The 22,197-nt window shown below is 42.3% G+C and overlaps 1 protein-coding gene and 2 pseudogenes across 2 annotated transcripts in view; 2 read left to right on the top strand and 1 right to left on the bottom strand.

Annotated features, from left to right (window-relative positions):
- The window catches only part of CHMP3 (charged multivesicular body protein 3), a 43,592-nt gene that overhangs the window by 20,825 nt on the left and 570 nt on the right, over positions 1–22,197 (bottom strand). Inside the window, exon 2 of one of the 2 annotated variants that reach the window (XM_036333889.1) lies at positions 5,164–5,224. The exons of the other annotated variant lie outside the window; for it this stretch is intronic. Within the exon in view, the coding sequence (XP_036189782.1) occupies positions 5,164–5,224 (61 nt within the window). The remainder of the gene's footprint in view (positions 1–5,163; positions 5,225–22,197) is intronic. 2 annotated transcript variants of the gene reach the window in all.
- LOC118668777 lies at positions 7,217–7,567 on the top strand (annotated as a pseudogene).
- LOC118669344 lies at positions 9,829–14,774 on the top strand (annotated as a pseudogene).

The raw sequence follows: 22,197 nt of genomic DNA, 5'->3' as shown, positions 1-22,197 counted from the left end.
AAGGGATGATCACCAACATGCTCTCTCTCAATGGTTCTCAACCTTCCTAATGACGCGACCCTTTAATATAGTTCCTCATGTTGTGGTGACCCCCAACCATAAAATTATTTTTGTTGCTACTTCATAACTGTAATTTTGCTACTGTTATGAATCGTAATGTAAATATCTGATAGGCAGGATGTATTTTCAGGGGTCGCGACCCACAGGTTGAGAACCACTGATAGGATTTCAGGGTGATTTAACTTTCTTATTTATACTTTTCTGCCTCAATATGTATATTATTTCCTTTATAGTTGGGGGGTGGGGGGGAGGCAGGCTGTGTTCATCTCAGAGAGGCAACATGAATGATCTAAATTGTGATATGCCTTGGTATGGTTTTGTGTTGATCCTGTTTGAAGAATTGCTTGTATCTCTGTGTTTGCAGTATTCATCAGTTATCATTTTATCTGACTCCTCTCCTTCTGAGACTCAAATTACATGTTGGACAACTTGATATTGTTCCACAGGTTCATTCTTTTCTAAAAAAAACTTTTTCCTCTCACCTGGCCAGTGTAGCTCAATGGTTGAGCATCAACCTATGAACCAGGTCATGGTACGATTCCTGGTCAGGGCACATGCCTGGGTTGCAGGCTTGGTCCCCAGTGTGGGGTTTGTAGGAGGCAGCTGGTTGACGATTCTCCCTCTATCTCTCTCTCCCTCTCCTTTCCTCTCTAAAATCAATAAAAATATATTTAAAAATATTTTCCTCTCTGTACTATAGTTTTAAAAGTTTGCATTGGTGCCGAAACCGGTTTGGCTCAGTGGACAGAGCGTCGACCTGTGGACTCAAGGGTCCCAGGTTCGATTCCGGTCAGGGGCATGTACCTGGGTTGCGGGCACATCCCCGGTGGGGGATGTGCAGGAGGCGGCTGATCGATGTTTCTCTTTCATCGATGTTTCTGACTCTCTATCTCTCTCCCTTCCTCTCTGTGAGAAATCAATAAAAAAATATTTAAAAAAAAAAAAGTTTGCATTGGTATCTTCAATTTCACTGATCTTGTTTTCTGTAGTGTCTAATCTGCTTATTAAACCCATTCAGTGACATTTTTATTTTATTTTTATTTCAGATCTTTTATTTCTAAAAGTTCCACTTTGCTCTTTTCTTTTTTTTAACTTTATATATTTTTTTTATTTATTTCAGAGAGAAAGGGAGAAGGAAAGAGAGATCGAAGCATCAATGATGAGAGAGAATCATTGATTGGCTGCCTCCTGAACGCCCCCCACTGGGGATCAAGCTGTCTAAAATTCTTGTCTGCTTTCGATCATTATTGTGGGTTTTTTTAGTCTATTTATACTTCCTGATTTTGATTCCCACTGACCTGCTTCTTCCCAGTAATTGCTAAGTGTCTAAATTTTTTGTTCTTCTTGTAAAGAGCAGCTTTATTTGGAAGACAGTTAAACTGCCTGCAGATCAGGTTTCAAGACTTGAATTTAAGCTATTGCTATGGACTTATGGCGGCCTTTAATCTAGGGCTATTTAGCCTTAATATCAAGACATAGCCCTTCTGGGGTCTCTATTAACTGTACCAGATGTTCAAAAAGGTCTTATTACTGTGTGGGATCAGAAGTCTACCATCTCTCAATTCCTTGTTAGTGCTGGGACTTGTTTAGCCTATAGCTTCCTAGTAGTTTGTACTGTCCTCAGTAATTGTTCTTTGCCCAACCACTTGAAATCTCATTCTAAGTATACAGGGCACAGTATTCAGCTAGAGACTAATGAGACCCCATGCAGATGTGTGGGGCTCTTTATCTGGGCAATGCCCTTCTCTCTGATACATTGGCCCACAAAGTCCAGCCACTGCAGCCTCCCTGATCCCCATTCTGTTTCCCCAACTCAGTGAGACCACCATGCTCTGCTTAGAATCCCCTTCCATGTACTATGTATGGTCCAGAAAGTTGCTCCAGGCAGAAAATCAGGGACATACATATTAGGGCTCTCTCCCTTTGTTTCCCTTCTCTCAGTGATCAAAATTCTGCATTGCCAGTTGTCCAATGTTTGCAAACTTGGGTTTCATAGACTCTGTCCAGTTCTTTATTTACAATGAGAGTGCAAGTCTGAATCCCTCACTCCACTGTGGCTGGGAATGGAATTCCCCTCTCCAATTCTTTTTTTAAGAAGGTGACATTGGGATATTTTTATGGTATTAATTTTACTCCAATCATGAAAGTGTTAAAAATCATAAAAGTTTTAAATGTCATTATCTCTTTGCACTTAATTTTAAGTGATACCCAACGACAATTTACTTATAAATATATTTTCCTCAATTTACAGCCATGCTTAGAGTAGTGAAAATGGAATTGCATTCCTTACTTATGTAACAGTTTATTTAATTTGCATTCCATAAAATCATCCTATCTAATAAAGAGGTAATGTGCAAATTGACCATCACTCCAACACACAAGATGGCCGGCAGGGGAGGGTGGTTGTGGGTGATCAGGCCTGCAGGGGAGGGCAGTTGGGAGGGACCAGGCCTGCAGGAGAGAGCAGTTATGGGCAACCAGGCTGGCAAGGGAGGGCAGTTAGGGGTGACCAGGCTGGCAGTGGAGGGCAGTTAGGGGCAATTGGGCCGGCAGGGGTGCAGTTAGGCGTCGATCAGGCTGGCAGGGGAGTGGTTAGGGAATGATCAGGCAGGCAGGCAGGCAAGCGGTTGGGAGCCAGTAGTCCTGGATTGTGAGAGGGATGTCCGACTGCCCGTTTAGGCCCGATCCTGGTGGGTCTCAGATTGGAGAGGGTGCAGGCTGGGCTGAGGGACCTCCCTATGCACGAATTTCGTGCACCAGGCCTCTAGTTTCTTTGTAAGTAGAGTTTTCTTTAGTTCTTTATTATTAACTAGTGGCCTGGTGCACGAAATTCATGCATGGGGGAGGGGTGTTCCTCAGCCCGGACTGCACCCTCTCCAATCTGGGACCCCTCGAAGGATGTCCTACTGCCGGTTTACAGGGATCGGGCCTAAACAGGCAGTCGGACACCCTCTCGCAATCTGGGACTGCTGGCTCCTAACTGCTTACCTGCCTGCCTGACGGCCTGCTCACCCCCAACTGCACCCCCTGCTGGCCTGCTCACCCCCACCTCCCCTCCCACTGGCCTGCTCGCCCTCAACTGCCCCCCTGCTGGCCTGCTCAGTCCAAACTGCACCCCCCACTGTCCTGATCACCTCCAACTGACCCCCACTGATGGCCTGCTTGCCCCCAACTGGCCCCCCTGCTGGTCTGCTTACCCCCAATGGCCCCACCCTCCACCAGCCTGAACACCCACAACTGCCCTCCCCTCTTGGCCTCGAAACCGCCTCTACCTCAGCCCCGCCACCATGGCTTTGTCCAGAAGAACGTCAAGAAGGTCTCCTGGAAGGTCTCCCAGTCTAATTAGCATATTACCCTTTTATTAGTTTAGATAGAGGCCTGGTGCAAGGGGGGCTCGGCTGGTTTGCCCTGAAGGGTGTCCCGGATCAGGGTGGGGGTTCCTGAGGGGCATGGGGCGGCCTGGGCGAGGGGCCTGTGGTGGTTTGCAGGCCGGCCACGCCCCCATGGGGTGAGAGTCCCTGCTGGGGGGGCGTGGCCAGCCAGGGTGAGGGGCTGAGGGTTGTGTTCAGGCTGGCCACACCCCCTTTAGGATGGGGGGTCCCGCTGGGGTGCCTGGCCAGCCTTGGTGAGGGGCTGATGGCTGTCTGCAGGCTGGCCAAGCCCCCCAGCAGGGACCCTCACCCCATGAGGGTGTGGCCAGCCTGGGTGAGGGGCTGAGGGCCATTTTCAGGCTGGCCACACTCCCTTGAGGGTGGGAGTCCCTGCTGGGATGCCTGGCCACACCCCCTTTAGGATGTAGGGGTCCTGTTGGGGTGCCTGGCCAGCCTTGGTGAAGGACTGATGGCTGTTTGCAGTCTGGGTGAGGGGCTGATGGCTGTTTGCAGGCTGGCCAAGCCCCCAGCGTGGACCCTCACCCTATGAGGGTGTGGCCAGCCTGGGTGATTTGCTGAGGGCCATTTTCAGGCTGGTCACACCCCCTTCAGGGTGGGGGTCCCCGCTGGGGGGCGTGGCCAGCCTGGGTGAGGGGCTGATGGCTATTTGCAGGCTGGCCATGGCCCCGGGCAACCCAGGCTCCCTGACCCTCCTTGAGCAGAGGCCACAGCAGCTGGAAGCAGGTATCTGGGATTTGTTTATCTTCTATAATTGAAACTTTGTAGCCTTGAGCGGAGCCCACAGCCAGCCAGGGCAGGCGGGAAACTTGGCTTCCTCCATTACCAGGGGCAATGCAAGCCTCCTGTTTGCTCCAGCTCCGTGGCCACCGCCATCTTGGTTGAGTTTATTTGCATAGTTGCTCCTGATTGGCTTGTGGGTGTGGCTTGTTGTGTGTAGCAGAGGTACAGTCAATTTGCATGTTTCTCTTTTATTAGATAAGATGGCTCAAAACAACACATTTATTCTTCTATAATTCTGGTGGTTAGGAGTCTGAAAAATCAATGTGTTGGAAGGACTGTGTTCCTTCTGGAAGCTTCATGGGAGAAGCCACTTCCCTGTCTTTTCTAGCTTCCAGAGGCCAATGTGTTCTTTGGCGCATGGCCTGTTCCTCCATGTTCAAAATACATCACTCCAGTACCTGGTACTGTGGTCACATCTCCTTTCCTCTCACTTTCCTCAGTATACTGCTTCCGTCTTATAAGGACTTGGTGATTAAATTGGGCCCACCCAGATAACCCAGGATTATCTCCCCACTTCAAGAGCCTTAATTTAATCACATCTGCACATTCCCTTTTGCCACGTAAGGTAACATATTCCCAGGCTGTGGGGATTGAAATGTGGACATCTTTGGGAGGACATTATTCTGTCTACCACAGTATGTGAGCACCTGCTTTGTTTCCAACACTGAGCTCTAGAAAACCAGAAATGAATGAACATGACCCCTCTCCCTTGAATAGCTGAATTCCAGGCAAGAGAAAGATTTAGTTCTAACAAAATATAAAGTTTCTTTGAGTTCATTAGGATTAGTTTTTCTTATAATTATTAGAAAGCAAATAGAATAATTATAAATAATATAAGAATCAACTATGTTTTGAAGCAGCTTATTTTTATGAACTAATGCAAAATACACTAAGGGAGTGAGGGAACAGGAGACATAAAATGGTAATTTACCTCTTATTTGCCTGTCAACAACTCTCATTTCCTTTCTTATCTTCAATGACCACTCATTGACCTGGGAAAGATTTTAGAAAAGGAATTATAAGAGAAGCCAACCTCCTAAGTCACCAAATTTTAAAGAATTTTATATTAATTCTATATTTATTCCAGTACTAAATAAATAAAGTCATTTTCAAAAAAGAGTTTTAGGGCAAATTCCATTTTTCATCTATTTAATCACAGTACATAGAAGTCCCAAGCTATTCAAAGATTCCTATCTGAAGGTAGGCAGTAAAAAGCATTTTATACAAAATCTCAGAGAGAGTTCAGTACCCTGCAGGTACATAAAGATTTTGCAAGAGTTGCATGGATATAGGGAGGTTTTAAGGGTATCAGATTTTCAACTCCGACAGATAATTATTTCAAACACTGCTCTGCCTGTGTCACGAGAGTTCACCTTCCTTCCCCTTTTCCCTTTTAACAATGCCTTTTCATTTCACAAAAGAAAGATAGTCCTCTAACCTATGTCTCTTATTACCTTGATATATTTCCCTGAGAGGCAAAATCCGTAAAGCAGTAAATATAAGGGCAACTGGAAATGCTGGTATAAGTGTTGAGGCAGTAGTGAAAATGACTGACTCTAGTGATTATCAAATTCTTATGCAAGTATAAAGTGTTTTCCAATTCTTCAGTTTCAAAAAAATTGAAGGAAAAACTGAATTATCAACTGATAAATCACTACAACTACATTTTACAGTAAATCACACTATGTGTGTTTTTTTTTGGCATATGACATAGAAATTCAAAGAACTGAGTGACACAGACATAACAAAATGTCCATCACCATCTACTTATTTATATTAACAACTAGAGGCCCAGTGCACAAAAATTTGTGCACTCGGGGGGGCGGGGGGGGGGGTCTCTCAGCCCGGCCTGTGCCCTCTCGCAGTCTGGGACCCCTCGGGAGATAATGACCTGCTGGCTTAGGCCTGCTCCCGGGTGGCAGAGGGCAGGCCCAATTCCTAGGTGCAGCCCCTGGTCGGGCTCAGAGCAGGGCTGATTGGGGAGTTGGGGCACTGCCCCGTCATGCACAGAGCAGGGTGGATCGGGAGGTTGCGAGGCCACCCTCAGTCACGCTCAGGGTAGGGCCGATTGGGGGGTTGGGGCACCAGCCCCTGTCACACTCAAGGCAGGGTCGATGGGGAGGTGGCAGCGCCAACCCCTGTCACGCACAGAGCAGGGCCAATCAGGGGGTTGGGGCGCTGTCCCCTGTCACGCACAGAGCAGGGTCGATCAGGGGGTTGGGGAGCTCCCCCCCTCATGCATAGAGCAGGGCCCATCAGGGGGTTGGGGAGCTCCCCCCTGTCATGCACAGAGCAAGGCCGATCAGGGGGTTGAGGAGCTGCCCCCTGTCACTCACAGAGTAGGGCCGATAGGGGAGTTGGGACACCGCCCCCTGTCACACACAGAGCAGGGCGGATCAGGGGGTTGGGGCACCGCACCCTGTCACACTCAGGGCAGGGCCGATGGGGAGGTTATGGCTCTACCCTGTCACACACAGGTCACACACAGAGCAGGGCCCGTGGGGGGCGGTCGGGGCGCCACCCTCTATCACCCACAGAGCAGGGCCAATCAGGGGGTTGGGGCACCGCCACTGTCACACTCAGGGCAGGGCCGATGGGGAGGTTATGGCTCTACCCCATCACACACAGAGCAGGGCCCGTGGGGGGAGGTTGGGGCGCCGCACCGTCACACACAGAGCAGGTCCGATCAGGGGGTTGGGGCGCCGCACCCTGTCACACACAGAGCCGCAGGGCGATCAGGGGGCTGGGGAGCTCCCCCCTATCAGGCACAGAGCAGGGCTGATCAGGGGGTTGGGGTGCCTTCCCTGTCATGAACATAGCAGGGCAGATAGGGAGGTGACACAGACATAACAAAATGTCCATCACCATCTACTTATTTATATTAACAATGTTTCTCAGCTCTTATGTCTAACAAAACATAAAATAGGACTTTCTTTCTGCTTGTAGCACCTCACAATGAGGATATCTCATGTACACCTGCAGCCATGCCATCCGAGGGTCCTCTGCAGTTGGGGCAGGTCTTAGGACACAAGAAAACTGCCAGTGCCCTGGCACATGGCAAACGGGGCACCTGCCTCGTTAGATGAATGGGTGCTCCCTGAACATGATCCAACCACACCCTGCAACACAAGCTACTGGAGCCTGCTCTGCCTCTGGGCAAGGAACAATGAGCTGGCTGTGTCCATGGGAAGGGTGGTGGTCACGCGGCCCAGACTTACGCAATTGGCCAGTCCACCTCCAAAGGCCTGGTTGCCTATTACCAAAAACATATGGATAGGCTTCCAAGAAGGAGATCAAAGACATTCTCATCCAGTACGACCAGACCATTCTGGTAGCTGCCTGCCAAGAGTTCAGGGACCCTGGTGCCCATGATCACTACCAGAAATTCTATCAAAAAGCCCATCATGAAGATCAGGATTCACCTTTCTAATAAAAATGGTTGTGAGAGTTAAGGTTAAAAATAATAACAATAATAATGAAATAAAACAGGAATAAAATTGATGTTGAACTCTTCAGCCGTCATTCATGGATACATGAACTACATGGCACTAAAAAAATCCATACTATTAAGAGAAGATGTATTTCCAATAAATTTGACTCTTAATGATTTAATTAAAATCATTATTTAACAAAATCTGTAAAACATTTAGTATACAACAACGACAGTAACTCCACCCATAAGAAATACTAAAGCACTTAAAGCTGTTTGGTTATACAATATAAAAAACTTTAACATTAGGTTTCTATATACGTTTTTAAGTGAAATTCACATATCACAATTAGCTATTTTAAAGAGTACAATTCAGCGGTATTTCGTGCCTTCACAATGTTGTGCAATTACCGACTCTCCCCAGTCTCAAAACTTTTTCAACATGTCTAAAGAAAACATTTCTACATTTTTCTACTATATTTTTTAAAGCCCTTTAAATAATCTCTTCCTATGTCCCCTTTCCCCCATTCCTTTGCAACCACTAACTGGCTTTTTATCTCTTTCGATCTGCTTATTTTGAGTATTTTATTTAAAGGAATCATACCATTTGTGGCCTTTTATGCCTGGCTTCTTGCATTCAATATACTGTTTTTGAGGTTCATCCATGTTATATATAACATGTACCAATACTTCAGTTCTCTTCTATGGCTGACGTATGTATATACCACAACCTGTTTATCCATTCATCTGTTGATAGACATTTGGGTTGCTTCCATCTTTTGGTTACTGTGAATAATGCCACTATGAACTTTTTGTACAAGTATTTGAGTGCCTATTTTCAATTTTGGGGGATATATACCTATGTGTGAAATTGCTGGGTCATATAATTCTATGTTTATCTTTTTTAGGAACGCCAACGCTATTTTTTAAAGGGTCTTCATAATTTTACAGTCCCACCAGCAATTTTCAAGGGCTCTTATTTCTCCATATCCTTGCTGACACTTATCTTTCAATATTTTTTACTACAGTCAAACTGCTGGACCTGTTAAGCAGTACCTCAATGTGGTTTGATTTTCATTTCCTTAATGACCAAGGAAGTTGAGTATCTCTTCGTGCGCTTGTTGACCAGTTGTGTACTAGTATCTCCTTTGGAGAAAAGTCTATTCATGTCTTCTATATTTTTTAAAGTTCAGTTGTCTGTTATTAGGTTCTTTATATATCAGAATTTTACCAGATATATAATTTGCAAATATTCTCTCCCATTCTGTAAGTTATCTTTTCACTTTCTTGATAATGCTCTTTTATGCACAAACGCTTTTAATTACAATGAATTCCAATTTGTTTTTTCTTTTGTGGTTTGTGCTTTTGGTGTCATAGCTAAGAATCCATTGTCAGATAGGAGGAGGTCATGAAGATCTACCCCTATATTTTCTTCTAAGAGCTTTATGGTTTTATGTCAAAGACTTTAATTTAGGTTTTTGATCCATTTTAAGTTTTTATATTTGGAGTGAGGTAGGGATCCAGCTTCATTCCTTTGCACATGGATATCCACTTGTCTCAGCACCATTTACTATTCTACCCCCATTGGATGGTCTCGCACTCTTGTAGAAAATCAAATGGCCATAGGTGTATGGGTTCACTTCTGAAATCTCAATTCTAATCTATGGGTCTATATGATGGAGCTGTCCAAATTTGTTTTTCATTTTCATTTTCATTACTGTTGTGGTTATTCGGAGTCTGTTGTATTCCATATAAATTTAAAGATTAAACTTTTCTATTTCTACAAGAAACAGACTTGGAATTTTGATAGGCATGACACTGAATCTAAAGATCACTTTGGGTGGTACTTCTATCTTAGCAATATTGAGTCTTGCAATCCATAAATTTGAATTTTCTTCCAGTTTTCAGTGTACAAATGCTTTACCTTCTAGGTTAAATGTATTCCTTATTTTCTTTTAAAAATGTTTATTGCTAGTGTTAAAAAACAAACAAACCCTGATATTGTAAAACCTGCAACTTCTCTTAATTCACTTATCACTAGAATTTTTGAAGTTTTCTATATACGGAATCATGTCATCTGCAAATACATAGTTTTACTTCTTCCTTTTCAAAATGAATGCCTTTTATTTTTCTTGCCCAATTGCTCTGGCTAGGACTTCTAGTACAATGTTGAATAGTAGTGGCAAAAACAGGTATCTCTGTCTTGTTCCTAATTTTAAATATATTTTATTGATTTTTTACAGAGAGGAAGGGAGAGAGATAGTTAGAAACATCGATGGGAGAGAAACATCGATCAGCCGCCTCCTGCACATCTCCCACTGGGGATGTGCCCGCAACCCAGGTACATGCCCTTGACCGGAATCGAACCTGGGACCCCTCAGTCCACAGGCCGACGCTCTATCCACTGAGCCAAACCGGCTTCAGCTGTTCCTAATTTTAGAGAAAAGCTTTCAGTCTTTTACAATTTAGTAAAATGTTAGCTATAGTTTTTCATAAATGTTTTTTATTATGTTAAAAAGGTCCCCCTTTTTCCTAGTTTTTTGAGTGCTTTTATCATTAAAGAAATGTACATATCTTTATTACAAGAATAATAGAATTACTACCTTATTTCAAGCATAAAAGTATTACATTAGAAGAAATCTATGTGGTGAAAGTAGAATGGAAAGTCTCCTTTCAAGGAGAAAAAGAATAATATAAAATGTCGAACTATAAATAAAAACTTGTGCATGTATAGGGTGTCCCAAAATTCACGCAAGAAGTAATTTTGATAAAAAACACAGGTTTATAATTAAAAATTGTAAATTTTTTACTGATTCATAAAGTATACAGTATAGGGTTATGTATGGAATAGCACATCGGGTAAATGGCCTCCACGGCTTTGCTGGCACATACTCAAAGCCGTGGTCTTCATTGTCCCTGCTCCTGGGCCATAATTGGTCCTTGGTAATGCTTATCAAATTGAAGGGATTGAAATCAAAGGGCAACAGATATTAGAATCTGATTCAATAAACCAAGTAAAATTAGTCTTTTATTTTTTGTTGTTGTTGTTGTTAATGCTCACACAAAATTCAAATCTTGCGTGAATTTTGGGACACCCTATATATTTTAAATAAGTATTGATGGGAATCAAATTGCCATGATACTTTTAACAGATTGATGCAACAATTTTATTTAAACAGCATATTTATAGCATGTCAAAAATGACATGCTATGTAACTCTATTTAAACTTACAATAAAAAATATAAAATACTGATTTACAACTGTATGAGACAGCACACGAGTACTCAAAATTCTTTCAGGTGATATATTAAGACATTTAAAGACAATGTTATGATCTAAGGAGAACTTTCAGAAATGGCAGGAAAGGAAATCCAAGGTTCATACATTCATTGAAATGTTTACTGAGCAACTGCTATGTGCCAGGAACTGTTTAATGTGTTAGTGATATAGTAGAAGACAAAAGAAAGAGTCCACCTTAAGAACTTACATTCTGATGAGAAGAAAATAAAGACAATAAGCAAATAAACATGTAAATGTATGTACTATGTCAGAAAATGAGGGTTAGGGAGAAAATAAGGCAAGGAAAATAAGAGGAGGGCAGTTGGGGGAGGATTGCTATTCTATATAGGGTGATGAAAGACCAACTGCTAAGGTGACTTCTGAGCAGAAACCTGAAGAAGTCTACAAGGGAGCAATAAGGCTATCCACTATGTAGGTGGGAGAGGCGCTGTGTCGTTCTATGTGGAGTGAAAACAAAAGCCACTAAGGGACTAAATAAAAGTGAAATGAAGTTACAGACTAAGGGATGGAGTACAAAGAATGGATTTCGTTAAATAATTTTTGACTGAACTAGTAACTTTGATGGGTAAAGCTACTTAAATTCCAGTAATCCTCACATATAAGGCAGTGAATTATATTATCAGGCACTGAGTTACTAGTACTCCTAATCTTGTTTCTTATACAGGTAAATATAAGTGTAGTTTAGATTTTTTTTTCTGGAAAAAATACTGATTGGCTCCATTGCTTCTACTTTCAATTGCTAGGGATAGCGAATCTACTGGAAGCAATGCACCAGACTGTAGCAGCTACTAGAATTCTAGGAACAATGCCTAGGGTAAGTCACAATTCAAATTTAAATCTTAAAATGAGACAGAATGAACTAGTGCCCTTAAGCATGTTTTCAGTAGCAGAATCTTTCAAATATGTCTAACATGGTACTCTACAGATATAAGAAGTATTATGTTAATACCACATTTAATCATGTAGATTTGTATTAAAACTTTTACTAATATTAATAAATGAGAATAATCTGTCCTCACGAAAGATAAAACTTTAAATTAGTTGTTATAATGTTATATCAACCTTAGCATCCAATGTATTTCCATATTTGGTTTTACATGTTTACCAGTATTGAGAAAAGTCTAATTCAAAGAAATAAGAAACTACCTTATTGCATCTGTTTATGATTATAGCTACTTAACAGTTTGCCTTTTTTTGTTGTTGTTGTTAACCCTCACCCAAGGATATTTTTTCCATTAATTTTTTAGACAGTGGGAGGGAAGGGGGGAGGGAGAGGGAGAGAGAGAAACATCTATGTGAGAGAGACACATCAACTGGTTGCCTCCCACATGCACCCTAACCAGGGCTGGGGATCAAACCTGCAACCCAGGTAGGTACATGCCCTTCACCGGGAATCAAACCCGCAACCCCTTTGGTCCGAGGGCTGGCACTCTAACTACTGAGAAAACTGGCCAGGACAACAGTTTGCCTTTTAATTTGAGGTTATGAGATTAAATGAATCCAGAAGTTTGAAAGAAAATTCATAAAGAAATGCTTGTCTTAAAATTAATCATTATACTACTTAACTGCTCATACTCCTTAAGAGGTGAGTATTCAATCTAATAGATGACAAGAGTGAAATTACTTTTATAAAAATGCAATAGCAAGACAAGAAATTACCAAAATATACAGGGTGTCCCAAAAAATGTATGCACTTTAACAGCTAATAACCGTCAATGAAGATAAAATGTATTTTAATAAACACTGCCTTTATAATTATATTCAAAGTGTGTATGTCAACAGGAGACTATTAAACATATTAGAGAATTTCCATAAATGAAAATATGTTCTAAAGAGAAAAAGGCAATACAATACGGACTACCAATGGAATTAATTCTCAAAATATAAGTGAAAATAGCAAAGTAATGAACGTGTAATGAATGACATTACTTATGTTAAAAGGAGAAAATGAGGAAAGAAGAAAGGAAGAGGAGAAAAGAAAGAGGGAAGGAGCAGGGAAGGAGAGGAAGAGCAGGAGGTAGAAGAGATATAAAGATATTAATATGTTCATGTATTACAGAATATCAATGGAAGCATACATAAGAAATTAGGCTGCTTTCAAGAATGGAAATTAAATAATTTGTAAACAGGAGTGAAAGGGAGATTTACTTTTTAATCTTCACCCGAGAATATGTTTTTATTGATTTTAGTGAGAGGGAGGAGACACACACACACACACACACACACACACACACACATTGATGTAAGAGAGAAATATCTATCAATTGCCTCCCGTGTATGCCCCAATGGGATTTCAAAGCTGCGACCTTTTGGTGTACAAAACAATGCACCAACAAAGTGAGCCACACTGGCCAGGACTAGATTCATTTTTTAAAAAATATATATTTTTATTGATTTCAGAGAGGAAGAGAGAGGGAGAGTCAGAAACATCAATGAGAGAGAATCACTGATTGGTAGCCCCCAACCTGGGCATGTGCCCTGACCAGGAATCGAACCATGAGCTCCTGGTTCATAGATTGATGCTCAACCTCCGAGACACACCAGCTGGGCAAGATTTACTTTTTACTCTATATTAAATCTGCTGCTTTTTGAATTTTATGTTATGTACAAATATTTAAATAAATTTTTAAAAAGGATTATGAAAAATCCAGGTTCATAAGCTGCTTTAAATCATCCTTGTTGGGAAGAAATATTTTCATTAAACTCTATCTTGAAATATTTGGAACATTCATATTCTCTCCTCTGTTAGACAATCACCCCAAACTTCAAAACAGTTCAATGGTGAACCCAAATTGTTTCAGTTTTATAACTGAACACTTGTATATTTCTGGTGGGACTATAAAATGGTGAAGCTACTATAAAAAACAGTTCTGGAGTTCCTCAAAAAGGTACAAAAAACAACAACAAACTACCAGAAGAGTCTGGCCGGTGTCGCTCAGTGGTTGAGTGTTGACCCATGAACCAAGAGGTCATGGTTCAATTCCGAGTCAGGGCACATGCCCGGATTGTGGGCTCAGTCTCCAGTAGAGAGCATGCAGGAGGCAGCCGACCAATGATTCTTTCTCATCATTGATGTTTTTATCTCTCTTTCCTTCTCCCTTCCTTTCTCTGAAATCAATAAAAACAACAACAAAATTGCCAGAATAGCCAGGAAAAGGCATTGTTGCTGCTACCTTTTCATCTGCAGTGCCCAACCCCTTCCAGTATTGGTGATGCCAAGGCCACTGTAGGCAGGGCTGAGCCCCCTCTGAGCTGATCTTCTGATCTCTCTGCCAACTCCACCTAAAGAAAAGAGCGCGGTGGATTGGCCCCAAGAAAAAGCACAATGTATCTACTTGCCCTTTTCTCTGACCAACAATGTCTTACACCCCGAATTTTTCAAGTTTGGCAAAGTTATAAAGGTTATTATAATGAAGCAAAGACGCCAGGAAGAGTAAAGGGTTGCCTTTATTTTGTTTAGAAAAAGATTCTGCACAAAATTGTACCAGGGCAATAATCAACAAACAGTTATTTGGAGGAGTGATAAAAGCAAGATTTGCTATTGACAATGGAAGAGCAGCTGAGTTGATCCAAAGACAAAATTATTTTTTATAAATCGAAGTGTTATGAATGTGAGGAAAGTAGACACTTAAATTATGTCTGTCCTAAAAATATGCTTGGAGAACATGTACCTCCAAAGAATAAAGAAAGAAAAAAAGAAAGAAAAAAAATTCCTGAACTAGAAGAAGAAATTGATTCATCAGATGATTCAAGATGCCCAAGGATAAAGAAAAGCACATATTTCAGGAATGAGAAAGAAGTTAGTGATTAAAATTATATTTATTGTGTAAATATCAATACAAGAAACTTTTAAAATTTTGGAGTACGAAGTTTAGTTGGGACTAAAGATTACTTTTAGAATCTGAGTGTAAAAACACGTAGTACCAAATAATTTTTACTATAAAATACCTCATAGGAAATTGAAAAGAATATTTAAAGTATCACATTTCTATCTTGCTTTAACAGAGTAATAAAAATCAAGATTTGCTAATAACCATTAATATTAAAGTTGATTTAAATGAAAATAAAAAAACAATACTATCATAGTAATGCTATTTTCATACCAAGAAAAAGATACTAAAAAGATTTGAGAGGTCATAAAAGTTTATTTACATCTTGAAATGTGGGGTTCGGGGTACAGACTTTTCCTCAGTGGGTCCTTGCCCTATGAAGTTTGAAGATTAAACTCGCAGACTAAAGGCTTCTTTAATAAAAATGTGGAAGTTTATTGGAAGCATATACAACTCCATCTGGGCAGGGGTGGCCCCAAAGGCGATCCCCTAGAGAGGGGCCCCCAAATTAGTTATTATAATGTTAACAACTAATGATGAGGGAGAATCACTGATCGGCTGCCTCCTGCACACACCCAATGGGGATAGAGCCCACAACCTGGGCATGTGCCCTGACTGGAATCAGGAATCGAACCGTGACCTCCTTCATAGGTCTGATCAAACAATTGAATCAATACCCTCTCCCAAGGGAACAGACCTTTAGGCTACTTCACAATAGACATTCTCTTTTGCTTAGACCACATTCCACTTGCTAAAACCACATGCCATTTGCTAAGACCACATTCCACTTGCTATATCATTATCTCTCCCCTCCAGACCTTCCCAGGATCCGGACCTGCAGAGTTCTCCACCCAGAAAAAGCCCGCCTAGAGTCCTTTACAAACCTCTGACTCCCCATCCCTGGGTGCTGGCACCATTTGGGGGCTCAGCCCATCTGGTATCAAGAGGACCTAATAAACTTATAACCCTTACCACTTTGGCCTCATGCGTTCCTCCTTCAGTGACCCTAATAGTATCCAGAATATATAAAGACTTCCTATCAATCAACATCTCTTTTTTTCTTTAAAGTTGAATTCTGAACATTGTATATGAAAATTGGCTGGCTAATCTGTCTCTGGATGATGTCATTCTTCTTCCAGACAAGACTTACATTTGCTTCTGGTAAACATCTAAGAGCACTGGCAACAGGTTCTTAATTAAGCTTAATGAATCCAATCAGGAATAGAGATAATTTGAAACTGGACTTCAGTCTGTGAAGGTCGGTTTATTTCCTGCTCACTGTTACTGCTAAGGTGTATCACAGTCTCAACCCAAGCCCTGAGATTTACCTGAGTCCCTTATCCTTGGTGAACTCTAATTTTTGAACCTTCTAACCACAGGGTTTGTCAAAAGCTCTACTCAAATCCTCAGTTTCTCAACCACTGCATTAGGAATTAGAGGATCTCTTTAGGGCAAGCATGTCAAACTCGTGGCCCACGACAAATATTTTATATAACGGAATGTAAGAAACGTTTTAATAAAAATTTCATAACTTAGTTTTTACAATATCCTGTTATACATAATCTATATATATTAAAGGCTAAGCGACTGGCTGACTGGCCGACAGGTATGACGCGCACTGACCACCAGGGAGCACACTCAACACAGGAGCTGCGAATTGCAGTGACTTGGCAGTGGACCTGAACCAGAGAGGAGAGAGCCCGATTCCTCATGGGGGCTGCACAATTCCACCTTTGGGTGTGGGTTATGTTGTTGCTGGGGCACTGTCGGCCCGAATCTGGTTTACTGCACACTTGTCCCTCAGCCCAGCCTGCATCCTCTCCAATCTGGGACCTCTTGGGGGATGTCCAACTTCAGTCAGAAAGACATCCCTCTCGCAATCTGGGACCGCTGGTTCCTAACCGCTTGCCTGCCTGCCAGCCTGTTGCCCCTAACCGCCTCTGCCTGCTGGCCTGATCACCCCTAACCGCCTCTGCCTGCTGGCCTGATCACCCCTAACCGCCTCTGCCTGCCTGCCTGCCTGATCGCCCCCTAACTGTTCCCCTGCCGGCCTGTTTGCCCCCTAACTGCTCTCTCCTGCTGGCCTGATCGTCTCTTAACTACTCTCCCCTGTCGGCCTGCTCGCCCCCTAACTGCTCTCCCCTGCTGGCCTGATCACCCCTAACCGCCTCTGCCTCGGCACCCGCCACTGTGGCTTTGTCCAGAAGGATGTCCGGTCTAATTAGCATATTATCCTTTTATTAGTATAGATGTCAACTATAATCCTATATAATAAAAGGCTAATATGCAAATCGACTGGACGGGCAGAACAACTGGTCGCTATGACGCGCGCTGACCACCAGCGGGCAGACGCTCAATGCCGGAGCTGCCCCCTGGTGGTCAGTGTGCCAGAAGCTGGGTTCACGGCTGGTGAGCACAGTGGCAGTGGCTCTCCCGCCTCCGCAGCAGCGCTAAGGATGTCCAACTGATGAGCGAGCCTAAGCTGTCAGCTGGACATCCCCCAAGGGCTCCCAGACTGCAAGAAGGTGCAGGCCGGGCTGAGGGATCCCCTCCTCCCTGAGTGTACAAATTTCGTGTACCAGGTCTCTAGTTGAAAAATAAAAAATTGTTTTAAAATAGAAAAAAAGAAACCTAATCCCCATATGTGATGGTATTTGGAGGAGGGCCTTTGGGAAGTAATTCGGTCACAACAGTAGAAGCCTAGGTTTCTAATGAAACCTAGGTTTAGTGCCCTTATGAATAGGTTTAGTGCCCTTATGAAAGAGACCCCAGAAGCTTAACTCCTCCTCCTGCCATGTGAAGATGCCGTGAAAAGATGGCGGTCTATGAACTAGGGATGGGGTCTTCAATAGACACCAAATTTGTGGGTGCCTTGATCTTGGACTTCCTAGCCTCCAGAACTGTGATAAATTTATGCTGTGAATAAACTACCCCGCCTATGGTATTTTGTTACAGCAGGGGACCAAGAGAATATACAGTGACAATTAAGTTGTTCTCCCACCTTTAACCCTCACCTATCCAGCTCCTCTCCCTAAAGGCAATCTCTGTAAACTAGGATTTTGTGTATCCTTCAAGATTTAAAACATATGTAAAACTAGAAATTAGCCGAAAGCAACAAATACAAGTGAATTCAGGCCAGAGTTTGTCTATTCTGATCACTCTCAGATGGGTACATAGGAGATGGTCAACTAGGCTGTCCTTCAAATGTGTACACATATTCTCTCCCCAACTGTACTTCAGTTCATCAATCCAATATTTGATAGGCACTTTATTCTTATTAAGAGAGTTCAACACTATGCTGGCCCAGTGGACGACAAAGAAAAACATGATCCTTTCTCTCAAGCTTACACTTTTGCCGAGTAGGCAAAGTAGAAAAGAAATATATTTTCCCAGGATAAACCACTCTCTAATGTCTTCCCTCATCTCCTGAATTCTGCCTAAAACTGAGCTTTGTGGCTCCTCCCCCTCCACCCATCACCATCCCATCAAACCTGCTCTTTTCCTGAATTATCTCAATCTCAAGTTCAGTTCATGGTACGGACCTCAGAGGGAAGGTAGGTTTGATTAAGGGTGGGATTAAACAGAAACCTAATAGTGATTTTTGCACTCATCCCACATCCAATAGATGAGCAAATTCTAACTGTATATCCTAAATATTTCTAAAACTCATCCTTATCCTCTCTATCCCCATTTTCACTTAGTTGTAAATCCACATCATCTCTCAGTAGGGTCATTAACTGGCCTCCATACCTAAGTCTCTTCCCTCTAATTCTTACTCCAAATCAATGAATGCTCCCCATAGGCATGGCACACGGCCCTTTGCTAACCTGCCCTCTAACTTACCTCTCCCTCACTCCTGCATCCCACTCCATATAACAGTATCTCTTCTTCCAACCACTCTGAACTTTTTTCTGGTTCCTCCAAGCTCTGTTTCACACCTCCACACCTTGTATATGCAGTTAACTTTGCTTGGACTGCCTCCCCTTTCCTATCCTACACCAACCCGTCCACCTAGCTACACCTCTTATGACAAGACCTGATACCCTGCCTGACCAGTTAATCACTTTGCCACTCTGAACAGTTAATCACTCCCTCCACTGTGACATCACAGATCTTATACTTCTATTATTCCTTGCTGTTGCTGTATTTAACCTAAAATATAAGTAAATGTGGTATTCTCTGAAGTTCTCATACAGTTTTATAAACCTGGTATCCAACCCAATGCACACCAAAATAAACATTTAAAAATGAAGAAAAAAACAAAATAAATGTTTGTTATATAAACTGAGTGAAGCTTTATCTTTTTCTCCATATTCCCTTCTCATTTTCTTCCCTTTTATGATTAGTGCCCCACAACCATGAATCATGACCCAGTCTAAGTTATAAGTTAGTAAGATGATTTCAGAATTCTGATGCCATGGAAGGAGACAACTCTACTCAAAGGCTAAATCAGTGAAGTCCCCGAGTAAAAACAGTAATTTTCCAACAGAACCTCAACTCCAAGAGAAGTATCTCTTTCTAGTACAATCTCATGTCTTCTTGCTTCCCATCCCAAGAGAGTGACAGGTTTCTAAATGAATTACAAGGTTCCTTCATCCTAAGCTGGCCCAATCTAGTCAGCTTGAACACTTTTTTGTTTAAGATAGGACAAGTTTCACTACGAGGATGTCTTCATCAAAGTGTCTGAGATGCCTGGGGAAAAAGACTTTAGTCTGTAAGGCTTCTTGTGTAGCTAATGTTCCTCCGAGTGTCCCTTGAACACTACTCATTTTAGGACTGCTTGACTTTAAACCTTACTTACTCTTATTCTGATACTCATTCATCACTCGATATTTACTAGTATTTAGCACCTACTCTGTGCTGTACTGTATCAGAGCTCTGGGACCATCACCCATAATTTTCTTACTTGCCTGACCTAACTTGTTACCTGGCTTAAGACCTAAATGACAACCATGATGGTGTGGCATGGCTACACCTGGCCCGTTTTTCCTGTGCTGGGACCAAGACCCGCATGCCCTCATCTTCCAGTCCCCAGTGGAATGGGTACCATGAATTTATACTAACTCAAAAGGTGTCCAGCTGAGACTACAGCCTTTAGTAAATTATCTCCTTTTTTCTCTAACTTTTCTTCTCTCTCTGTCAATATTCTTATTTTGTTTTAAAATTTTTACCTACCTTCTTTTATTTTTTTTTAAATATATTTTTTTATTGATTTCAGAGCGGAAGGGAGAAGGATAGAGACATCGAAACATCAATGATGAGAGAGAATCATTGATCGTCTGTCTCCTACATGCCCCACACCGGGAATCGAACTGTGACTTCCTGGTTCATAGGTCAATGCTCAACCACTGAGCCACACCGGTCGGGCACCTAGCTTCTTTTATAAAGTTGAACATAAGATTTTTTCCCCTTCTCCCTCTTAAAAAAACACACCAACAACCAAAAACTAAAATATCAGACAATACCTGTTTTCTTATTCATATTCAGCTCCCAGTACAGTGTCTGCGTGTCAGCAGCTCTACAGAGAAAAAAGCGATTCTCATCCCTGCTCTATTGGCACTTTCTGGAAATACAAACTCTATGCTGAATAACTGAAGCAGGTGACAAAACACTTTGCTTGGTCATAAGTCATAAGGCATAAAGGGGGCTCGGTAGAAGCTGAACCTAAAGTAAACACAGGCACTCTTCTGACAAATTCGAACAAGATATAATCAGAACCGAAAGGGAAGCTTGGAGGACTGTGCAGAGGAATTTGAAGAAAATGCTGGGCAGACGATGTCCAGCACCAGTTAAAGTAAAAAATCTAATACTAAATAGTCAAGAACCAACTCACACAGGCAAGAGGTGTGTGGAAGACATGAGAGTGAAGAGCCAAATCATTTCTGATTACCCCAGTGTGGGGGTGATCACTCCAATTCTGAATTCCTGTAACTACATATGTGGTACCCAATCCAGACTTGTTCTTGTAATGCTTATCTTACTTGCTTGGTAATTTCCCTGGCTGTCTATTTCATCTTTATAATTGCCCTCTGGCAGGCAAATTTTTTAAAAATTTGCATCAATTTTGATATTTTTCTAGTGTTAACTTATTTTTCAAGGTAGGTTAACTCACTGGAACAGTTTACTGACATCATGTTCTCAGCAATTACTTTTATCACTTAAAAATAGCCTAAGTGTTATGCAAATAATACAGAAGCTAAAGATCAGTTTAATAGTAATGAGCCTGTTTCCCCAGAATCATATCTCATTTTATGAATGGCAAAGCTAAGGCCAAACAATGAAGGTTAATGACCTTTTCCTAAAATCAAAAATACACTTCTAAAACAACAAGCATCTTATAATACAGACATGCCACAAAATGTGCATCTATATACTGGTAGTGCTTTATATTGGCAAGCGCAATACACTCTTACCTCATGTAAGCTCCACAATTTTTATTTCACAGGGAGTGAAACAGTATTTACAGGGAGTAATTCCTGAGGGAATTAATATTTATTGAGTACCTACTGTCGTATGATCGGTGATTAAAATATATAATAAAAATGAACACACTATACGCCAGCAACTTCATGATGCACATTGGTTTTTAAAATGTGCCTGCCAGCCCTGACCGGTATGGCTCAGTGGATAGAGCGTTGGCCTGCAGACTGAAGGGTCCCAGGTTTGATTCCGGTCAAAGGCATGTACCTTGCTTGCAGTCACATCCCCAGTTGGGGGTGTGCAGGAGGCAGCTGATTGATGTTTCTCTCTCATCGGTGCTTCTAACTCTCTATCCTTTCCCTTCCTCTCTGTAAAAAATTCAATAAAATATATATTTTTTAAAATGTGCCTGCCAGAGAGGAATGGGTGAGATGATTTATTAAATAAAGGATTTTAGGGATCTTGTCAGAATCCAAATTATTACTCATCAGGTCTTGGGTAGGGCCCGAGTTTCCCAAGAAGCTCCTAGGTGACGCTGGTGCTATTGGTCTGCACTTAGACAGTAAGCTGTAGTTTATAAACAATGAACCCTCGCCAGCACGACTAAAACAAGCATTGGAGTGCGCAGGTAGCGGGCCTCTCACATCCTCTCACCTTCAATGGCTCTCAAGTCCTACTATTATCCTTTCTACCTGACAAACAAGACGAAGGCACCGACAGTGAACTTTTAACAGATCGGCAAGTCTGACAGGTGGGGAACCAGGATTCACACTGAGGTAGACTGGACCCTGCAGGGCACTGTTACCCATTACACTGTATCTAAGTGAGCGGGCAGATCAGAATTCAAAGCCAGGGTCAGCGACCTTCGGCACCAACCTTCTGGGCCCAGTTCTGCTATAATGGTTGTGTCGGGACAACATGATGCCATGGGGCAGGGAACGGGGAAAACAGAGCCCGCCGCGCAGCAGAGCCGGCGGGGAAGGG

This window comes from Myotis myotis, unplaced genomic scaffold (genome assembly GCF_014108235.1).
Source record: "Myotis myotis isolate mMyoMyo1 unplaced genomic scaffold, mMyoMyo1.p scaffold_m19_p_14, whole genome shotgun sequence".
NCBI classification, from domain to species: domain Eukaryota; kingdom Metazoa; phylum Chordata; class Mammalia; order Chiroptera; family Vespertilionidae; genus Myotis; species Myotis myotis.
Note: the sequence above shows the minus strand (reverse complement) of the source record. Positions and strands in the feature narration are given on the sequence as shown.